Here is a 10114-nt window from a genome sequence, read left to right on the forward strand (position 1 = left end):
CCCGAAATGTGCGGATTTTCTCTTTTGTTACTTATATATTTATTTGATCCTGCACCCGTATTTAATTTGGATGTTCGTGATTCTATCGTTTAGTATTGAGAAACAAACAGTAACAGCGCTGTGAAACACTATAGAGCCCGAGGAAAAACATAAAACAATAACTAATAAATGGTAGTTTTGTTACACTTCACATTACAGCGGTCACTCTTTGTCCAGTTGACAAACTAGAGTCTCTGTTTCAGGCCTTTACCTTTTCAGTGTGTGAGCTCACAACTTAACAAAAAACCACTGAAGTCATCCAAGTAAACTATAAGAAGTCCATCTAGGTAGGGTGTATATGTGTATGTCTCTCTTTTAATAGCTAGGAAACGTTTTGTGTATTCCTTTGATCTGTTTTATGCTAACACCAACAAAATGCCACCAATCACCAACTGGTAGTTAAACATCAAAGTTTAGAGAAACTTTATTTGAATAAATTATTCCTACAGAAATCTTGTGCAACTACGGTGTTTTCATATAACCAATAATGAGTGATGCCTGCCTGCCTGCCTGCAGTTTTAATCATGTTTTAACCCTTAAATACATAAGTGTTTTGCAGTTGTTATTACATATTAAGGTCTTTAGTGAACCAGGACACAATTGCATTTCTAAACTGCCCAAATAAACCACTGTGATGCCCACCCTTTTAGACACTATAACAAAAGAAAACATGAAAAAAATCATTTTGTTCAACATTACTTTATTATATTTAACTTACACATTTAGTGACCTTATACACTTTTATCCTAAATTAATTATTAAACAGATATTCTATATATTCGATATTCTAACAGGATATTCAATATATTCTCAATTTCATCATGTGCCTATAAGCAAATCAGAAGAAACAATTTCCGTTCACCAAATCACAAGTAAATAACGTGTCATTTCTGAACACAATAATCCAGCCTCAGCCTTCGGCTTGGTCGTTGTCGTCACTGAAGAACGCCGTCCAGGATTTTCCAGCCGGGATGTACTTAATGGCCTGAACCTCTCCTCCGTAATTACTGGGTTTCTGGAAGTGGATTTCTAGATGGTCCTGAAGATCTTCTTCATCCATCACCTCCTGAATTCCCTCCAGCAGCACGGTGCGATTTGGGACCCCCGAGTATGTCTACAATATTATTATTAAACAACCAAACGAGTGAATATACTTTTGCTTTTGTATCTAATAGATGATGATGAGCATGTGTTGTGGAAACTCACTTGAAATTTCTTCAGCTGGTATTCATAGAGTGGAAACAGATCAACCATTAGATCAGTGCTGGTGTCCACAGGAAACTTTTCTCTCAGAACCAGATTCTCTGCAACTAAAGTGGTGTTCAACACCATCAGACGCACAGATATCAATGTGATGGAAACATCTACAGGCGCATTCAATTTTTCAGATTGCGTCATATAAATAAATTGGTCTAGATGCATATTTGTGGCTCAGTCGTTGAACAGTTTGGGCCACATGAACTAGAAAAGAAAATCAGATATTGTTATTTAGTTTCTGTGTTGTTTATTTTCATTCAAGAGATCCAGGGACTTTCAGTTTCAGATTAATATGGTCTGTCAAATTAACCAGTTTGACTATAAATGTAATACTAGAGGAAAACTATCACAGCATTAAGCAGAGAACAGAGATCTGTAATTATTATTATTATCCTACTCGACTCTATAAACAATGTTAATCAGGTCTGTCAGAAGTAACATGTTAAAGGGGGGATTCAACGCTATTTCATGCATTCTGACATGAGTTGTTTCCTCATGCTAACAAATGCAAAGTGTCAAAAAAGCAGTTGGGCGACGGGCGTGTTCAGAGTATTTCTGTGCTGAATGCACTTCACCAGGGTTCGTACAAGTTTTGGAAACCTTTTATCGAATACGGGTCCAGCTAACATTACAGGGGCTTCTATACGCGTCACTTTTTTATGGGCACTTCCCCTGGAAAACCACACCCACACGTCAATCAGCGAGAACTGAGGACACTAAGTCACAGCATCACCTCACGCGACAGCTTTGTTTTATATCAAAACTCAAAAATGGCATGAAAGTGTATCTCAACTGGGTCATAAGTTGCATGCAGTAAGACTTCTGTGTTATGTTGGAAATAGGTACTAAGTGTATATTATATAAACGACACATACATGTGGTGAATCATTAAATTATCCAGTCAGTGTTGTATAAAGTGTTGGATGACTCGTGACGCTCCTCCCCCAGCTCGTAACTCCTCCTTCCTAATTATTTTGTACGTTTATGGAAAGAATCGGTAAAGGTGATCTGTCTTTTATAAATCTGATAAAACTAAAGATTTTTCAGAGAGTGATACTACTCTTTAGGTACTCCAGATATATACATCAGATATGCAGAAACAGCTTGTGTTATGGGAGCTTTAACGCATGTGATTATATCATGAGTCTGTCGTGCGTTCAAATTATTTAACCCAATTAATGCATTACACTTACTTGAGTGACTAGTGAGCATGTAGTTGTTGCTAGCTTTTACTCTTAAACCGCACCACATTCATGCATGATGACAAAAATCATCTTTAAGATAAGCATGTGATCAATCACACAAAAAGGTGTGAAGAATCTGAATTAAAATATAAGATGTATATTCTACTCCTTTACAAATAACTTGGAATGAACTTGGCTGGAAACTCCAGTCACACACACAATACATTTTTAAGAGGCAGAAAAGCCCTTGGCTCAGGCAAAATTACACAGAAAGCCCCGATCACAGTCATAAAATAGATGAAGCTAAAAACAGCTAAATGAAAAACTTTCCTCAACAACACAAAGAAAGACCTCAGCAAACCTTGAACTTCTATCAGCGTTGGAACAAAACAAGTAAAACATACTTCTCTTCACTGCTGTACTTCAATACAGTCAGGGTGGAAATTCAATTAGATTGAACTTTATTGTCATTGTGCAGAGTACAAGTGAATGAGTCGATGAAATACAGCACCTGCATATTTGGTTTTATCATTTGCAGGATTTATCTGAATGTTTTTCTATACCCACACTACATTTATATTCAATTAATTATTGAACTTAAAACTCTCCTTCTTCCTTGCTCCTTGTAATTCATTTCCTGTATGTTTTTAACACAATATTACCTTATAGTATATTTTGGGCTCTATTTTAACGATCTGAAACGCAAGTGCGAAGCGCAACGCGCAAGTGAGTTTGTGGGCGGATCTTGGGCGCTGTTGCTATTTTCCCGGCGTGAGAAATAACTCTTGCGCCGGGCGCAAATCAATAAGGGGTTGGTCTGAAGTAGGTTCATTATTCATAGGTGTGGTTTGGGCGTAACGTCAAATAAACCAATCAGAACGCTAGCCAACATTCCCTTTAAACGCAAGGGCGCAAGTTCCATGGCGGGTTGCTATTATTATGACGGATTTACCAGGCGCACGCCAGGAGCGGTTCACAGCCAAGGAGACCGACGTCCTTGTACGGGGGAATCCCACGCTTGCCAGCATAAATCGGGCACGCCGTGTAACGGGAGGTGGATCTGCCTCAGGACTTGACGCCAGCAGAGGACATCGCTGCGTCCACCCTCACCGCTGAAAGGGTTTGGGGGCTTTGAAATCGGACCCAAGAAACGCAAGCAAGGTCCAACCCCAAAGTACTCTTACAAATCAAGTTCATATACATTAAGGTCTCTTATGAAAACATTTTAACTATTATTTACATAAAATAAACGTAATACAGCCACACAACAAAGTTATGAAAATATTTTAATCGTTATTTGCATGAGAATAAATAAAAACTATCACCACAATGCTCACCACTATGATTCCCCTTATCTCGTGTATTAATATTTTTAAGTGTAACAATTTATGATTTGCAAAAATAACTGTTGCATCTGTGTAGATTAGATAAGCAAAGTGTATGCGCGTTGTGCACGCTATACATTATGGTCAAGCATGCGCCCTTAAAATAGCATAATGAACCACGCGCAACGCGCCACTGACTTTAGACTAGTTTTTTTTGGTTAGTAGCGCAATTGTTTTTTGAAACTGCAAAATAGCATAAGAGATGGTTTGCGCCGCAACACGCCTCCTTTTTGCGCTGAACCGCCCAGGGAGCGCAAGTTCATTCCCTAGTTTGCTGACGTGCATCTGTGGAGGGAAAAACCCCGCTGTGCGCCGGCGCAAAATGCGAATGATACATGCGTCACTGACAAAGTCAATTGCGCTGGGTGCAAGATAGGGCCCTTAGTCTTGCTTCATTTTATGTGGATTTTAGTAAAGAACTGAATGGCCAATGAATTTGAAAACGTAAGTCAGGCTATAATCGCAAGACCTTAATCTGATGTAACATCATGACCTTGATCAACAAAATCTACGCCATACAGTATATACAGTAGAATAACACGTCCAAGGTTAGGAAAAGACCGACCTCCAGTGTTGACAAAAGTAATGCGGCCTGTGCCGCTCTGCTTGTCATACTCCACGTTTTTCACTTCGCCACCGCCACGACTCGCTTTGGAGAAGGAGACCTCCAGCCGGTCTCTCATTCGCTCCTCAGGTAAAATGGGGGGAGCGTTGCTGAACTTGATGCTCTTCTTTGATACCTTGATATGAACCTGCACAGATTGAAGTAATGTAAAACGCAACACACATCCGTCACACAGGGAATGCTCTCTCTAGTTTCATTTTACCTCAAATTTCACAGAGGGCTCCAGGGCTAAGGGGCACGGCTTTACATCCATCTTGGTTTTGTCACAGGCAACAGAGCACTTGGGCAGCCGTCGGATCTGCTCGGCCACTGAAGGACACAAGACTTCATTAACTACGGTCTAAATAACATGAATTATGCTGCGTGACAGAACAGTAACATTGTTTTATAGTAACTAGTGCAAATAAAAGCAAAAGCATCTTAAACCTTCGGCACAAAAGTGTAAGAGAATATTTTGTTTAACAGCCCATTGACGGATACAGAAGTAGAGTTTATACCATTCTCCTCTTCAAATGTGATGAGAGCTTGTCCACCCTTCAGGAGGAGCGAGGGTCTCTGGGTGACAGTAAATACACAGGCCACATCTTCATCTCTCTCCTCTTGCTCTTCTGTTTCAACCTGAGTAAACTTCATTCTTTTCACTGGGATTTCAGCTTTTATCTGCACATCAGAGGGAACGTGTCTTTAGATTTTAACACAATCATCTTAAAAACCATTTGACACTGTCTACTGTGTTTTGTTGTTAGCTGACCTGCATTAGAAACCTAATGCTATTTTTAATGTTTAACCCCCTTGTGTTTTACATTTAGTCATTTAGCAGAGGCTTTTGTCCATAGCGACTTACAAATGAGGTAACAATAGAAGCAATTATAGCAACACAAGAACAGCAATACATAAGTGAACACTATACACAGACAAGGGTTCGTTTTTAGTTTTAAATCACTATAATTAAAAACTTTTTTTAAATCAGGTTTTATAATTACTTCAATGTATGTATGCAAGTTAACTTTGCCTATAAGCAAAAGTCTTATCTCAAAAATAAAAATGTGGATCAACCTTAAACTTTTGCTGAAGAGAAGCAGTTTCATCTCTCTTCATGCTAAGCTTCTTCTGGAGATCCTGCAGTTCTCGCTCAAGATCCTGATTGACTTTATCCAGACTCTTTATCTCCTCCTGAAATCATGGAGATAAACAAACAAACACACATCTGAATCTGCCTTAAAGCACCTTCGTATTATGGAGAACTTCTATCAGAATACTAGGGCTGTAGTCAACCAAAGAAATGCTTATTCGACCAAAGTCCTGTCCTGCGCATCGATTAGTCGACTAAAAATTTAAAAAGACGCAATGTTTTGCATTTTGATTGAACATTTATTAAACAATTGTCATAGAGAATTTATAAAACAACAACGAAAAAACATTAATATTAATACATAAAACTATAATAATAAAACAATTCTTTGAAAATTAAGTGATTTTTTTAATTGCAAAGTGAGGAGCTCTGTACTAGGTCTATAGTGACAGTCACAATCGCACACCTGACCATACAAAAAATATAACTGCTAAAACTGCCAAATAATGAAAACTCCTAAAAGCTCTCGTTTATACAGGCTGTATATTCTTCTTTACTTTGAAACATTTTTCTGACTAAAGCCAAAACAGGTAGTGTTTGAACTGAATGAATACAGCAAAACTATCTTTATTCCTTACTAAGCCTGAAGTAGCAGTGCAGCCACAGGTGCAGTTCCAGAGTGTTCTACGTGGTGCGCTAAACTGTGGCGCTGTTACAAAATAGCCTAAATTAAAGCATTTAAAGTTGGGGATAAAACATGGGCTAATTATATTTAGAATACAGTAATATTTAACAGCTTATAAAGGAATAAATATCAAGGAGTAAATCAATGAAAAAATTTTTATTGGCGAAAATAAATTAATTATGCAACTGGTCGACCAATGAAAATGTCAGTCGACAAAGACGGCATCGACCAATTAGTCGACTAAACCAGGGGTTTTCAAACTTTTTGTGTGTGTGGACCACTATTTGTAATCAAGAATTTTCGCGGACCACCTCATAATACTTATTATAAAATATGTCTACACAAAGTCATGAATTAATCTGCACATCAAAATAGGCTTACTAGCACTAAAACTATAACTGGTCATCGCATCAGTACAACAGGTTTCTTAACCTTATATCATAATTATTTATATACATATTCTTAGTGTTGGGAAAGTTCACTTTCTACATGAACTAGTTTAGTTCACAGATCACAAATTTTAAAATGAACTAGTTCAGTTCATAGTTCATATTTGAAAATGTTAAACTAGGTCACAGTTCCAAAAATGAACTAATTTATAGTTATTTTTTCCCATATTATTTTTTTAAATGATTGCCATTATAGCCCATATAGAACCACCAAACAGCAATTATTTGATCAGTTTTAACACTGAAGCTAAATGCGTCAGATTTCATCTTCATGTCCAACTTTAAATCCTTATTCAACCAGGGTTTACATTAGCGTTGACTGTCTTTTAATTTTTGTATTTGCTTACACATACCTTGAAAGGCTAGCTGGGTGGGGGTCGCACCCCGGGCGAGAAGCGCTGCGAGGCATTGCGTGTTTGACAACTCGCAGGTATTGCACTCCACACGTGCACGTTAAATAGCGGGAGCTTAGTCAAAGTCTATTTCAAGATGCGGAATATGCGTTAGCAGCCTATGTTAATCGTTAACGATTTAGGACAAATATGATGTTATTTAATGTTAAACTATTTGAGTTGCGCGGCAGGAATTTCAGAAGCGTCTGTGTTGTTGTGATGACGCATGCAGCGTGACTGGTGAACACCGAGTGGTGGCGGTGTTGCCAGATTGGTTGTTTTTTCCGCTACACATTAAGGCCTGTTTACAGTGTGTTTTAGTCGGGTTTTCGCCTGGAAGAATATAGAAATCTGGCACCCTATTGAACGACGTTAAACTGAGAGAGCGTGCCGTTCACAGGCACCAGAATGAATGAGTTCACAGTAACGTTTATTAGGCAGCAGTACACATTCGCCCAAAATATGAACGAGTTTGTATATTAAAATATACATATTCTTATTTTGCCTTTTCACGGACCACCTGCAGTACCCTCACGGACCACTAGTGGTCCGCGGACCACAGTTTGGGAATGGCCGGACTAAACGACTAAAGTTGACAGCCCTACAGAATACAATCCATCACATACACTGCTGTCGCAAATTTAAGTCTAAACTAAAGACATATCTCTTTAACAAAGCATTCACATAACTCCTCTTGTAAATATACTTATGCCACAATAGTTCGCTTGTCCGGAATTGAGCAGATATTAAACCATTATACTGTATTACATGTGAACGGCCCCTACGCTATCAGGATTTTGTTTCTCTTTCCCTGTCTCGTCCTCGAACCCGAGGACAATGAGACTAACAGACCCAGTTCCTGCTGCCATGAAGGTCATGACACCACTGATCTACTGGCCTTCCTTCAACGTGATGCTTAGACGATGTCTGACCAGCGACCACCGACTGCTAAACTTCAGCCTTTAAAACTTCACTAAAGAGTTTTTGCTCTTTGCTCCCCCTACAGGTTAGAAGTGGAATTGTCCATTACAACTGTCGTAAATAATTGGATTGTATGTCTGCCGTAAAGCAAGTTTTTGTAGTTTTCACTCGAACTACAGGACGGTGACCCGACGGTTGGAAACTTCTTTAGTGCGGTTCTGGCCGATAGAGGGCTGCAAAGTGAATGTGAAAGTGCCATTCACCCTGTTTTGAGTGGATGAATGACTGAAACTTTTTTAGAAACGTTATTTTAAGGTAAAAAAAAAACTCTTTGGTGTTGCTTTAAGGAGAAAAAAGTGGATCGCCAACTACATTTTCCTCTAGTGGGTGCTTTTTAAGTTGCCTGTTTTCCACTTTTGTGTCTTTAAATGCAAATTTATTGGGGTCGCCAGCTTATAAAAACTTATTTCTGGGTTTTTTAGCTTGTTAGCTGTACACCTTGTCACACAGCAGCTTTTAGGCATTATTCTTGGTTTTTGTTATAAAGCCAAAAATGACAAGAAGGTGGCATCTTGCAATACAAAGTCAATGGAGATGGATGGATTGGTTGCGCTATGTCTCTATAGACCCTTTAACAGCTCACTGATCAAATAGCCTGCGTGTGCAGTTTGTCAACAGAAGTGGTGTTCTTCCCCATTGGTTCTAACGTGTTAGCAACTCAGAAGGTTTATTAAAACAGTTTCCCAGCATCAAAATGCCTGGTTGTTGCGTTTGGTTGCACTAATATAATATACTTATTTACTTATATATGTATCTGTCCACTTTATTTTTGTACATCTACTTTATAACTTTCTCAGTCTGTGTTGATTCACTGCTGATTCTTACCATACTTCCGTTGCCAATATGCGCGCGCATCCGTTGCCACGTCATCATTATGTACAAACAGTAAAAGGGTCTATACGATACATTATTACTCCGCTCACTACAGTACGGTTTAATCTTAGCTGCTGTACTTTGCTGGTTTTGTTGTCCTCTAATCTTTCTGTGTTTCTCCTGCTTTTATTAATGTTATGCTGCTTTGTAACAATTAAACAATTGTGAAATGCTCTATATAAATAAAATTGTATCCGATCTTAAATTGTGTTGTTGTGATGGTGTCCGTTCCAATCGAAATTTACCTGTAGTTCTCGAAGGTCGTCATTAAACTGTTTAGTGATTTTGTCTTCAGTAGCTTGCAGATCCTCGTATTTTTGCTGGGCTTTTTTCTTTTCATCTTCTGTTTCTGCCTTCTCCAGAACCAGTCTGGATTTTTCGTCGTCTGCAGTCCCAATCAAATCCTGTTTAAACAACAATATTATAATAAAACCGTGCTCCGTCCTTGTCTGAATTAGAATACCATGTTTTTTTTACCTTGTATTTCTGTAATTCAGCCGCCGCATCGCTCATCTTGTGCTCGTCGAGCTGTTCATTATTAACACAAATATTATAACACAGTTTAACAAACAAATAGATTGAGAAAGTGTGTGATCGTAAACACGCACCAGTTGATCTGTAGCGCTGTTAGACATCGTGACAACAACTAAACAAAGTCGGTGGTTTATCTGAAGTAAATTTTCAAATCTGAAGATAAAAACAAGCTGCAGATATTTGTCGACTGATCATAAACACGAATTATTCCCGAACTTCCTGAGGCTTCAAGTGAACCTGAGCTGTTTAACCAGAAGTCACGTGAGCGATGAAGCAAAAGTGAAAGTTACGCGCGCGAGGACCTGAATCTGAGGATGGCTGCTTGTGGTGCTTTTGTATTCAGAAGATACCTCATCATCTTTAACCCCAAATAAACTTCACAACCTCATAACGGTACATGAAAGTAATCTGTGGCCGAAACACAAGGCCGAATACGTTCACATTAGCAGGTTTATAAAACACACGAACAACTCGTGATCAGTTTTAGTCATTTTAAAAAACCCACATAAATATTTTCATTTTTGCACATACATGACATATAACTAAAAACAGTAAATTTGATTGCTCATATCTTAATTGTTTTGATAAGCATATTTTCTTAATAGGAATATAAAATGAATGTTGTTTTTACAACTGTA

The 10114-nt window shown here is 38.4% G+C and overlaps 1 protein-coding gene across 1 annotated transcript; it reads right to left on the reverse strand.

Annotated features, from left to right (window-relative positions):
* Window positions 1-773: 773 nt before the first annotated feature.
* On the reverse strand, window positions 774-9752 carry nmi (N-myc (and STAT) interactor). Its single transcript, XM_065252472.2, has 9 exons — window positions 9551-9752; window positions 9420-9470; window positions 9188-9346; window positions 5547-5663; window positions 4988-5150; window positions 4693-4799; window positions 4431-4617; window positions 1246-1349; window positions 774-1153 (listed from the first exon to the last, which is right to left on the reverse strand). Exons 1-9 carry the CDS (start codon window positions 9575-9577, stop codon window positions 950-952), a joined length of 1119 nt encoding a protein of 372 aa, XP_065108544.1. The 5' UTR covers window positions 9578-9752; the 3' UTR covers window positions 774-949.
* Between the last annotated feature and the right edge of the window lie 362 nt (window positions 9753-10114).

Source organism: Paramisgurnus dabryanus, chromosome 15, assembly GCF_030506205.2.
Source record: "Paramisgurnus dabryanus chromosome 15, PD_genome_1.1, whole genome shotgun sequence".
Taxonomy (NCBI): domain Eukaryota; kingdom Metazoa; phylum Chordata; class Actinopteri; order Cypriniformes; family Cobitidae; genus Paramisgurnus; species Paramisgurnus dabryanus.

Excerpts from the sequence above, each read along its gene's own strand:
- nmi (XM_065252472.2), bottom strand. The coding sequence starts at position 9,577 with ATGTCTAACAGCGCTACAGATCAACTG. Across the intron at positions 5,151-5,546 it reads CTCTTCAGCAAAAGTTTAAG|ATAAAAGCTGAAATCCCAGT; the intron begins GTTGATCCACAT and ends TCTGATGTGCAG. Across the intron at positions 1,154-1,245 it reads ACCAGCTGAAGAAATTTCAA|ACATACTCGGGGGTCCCAAA; the intron begins GTGAGTTTCCAC and ends ATAATATTGTAG.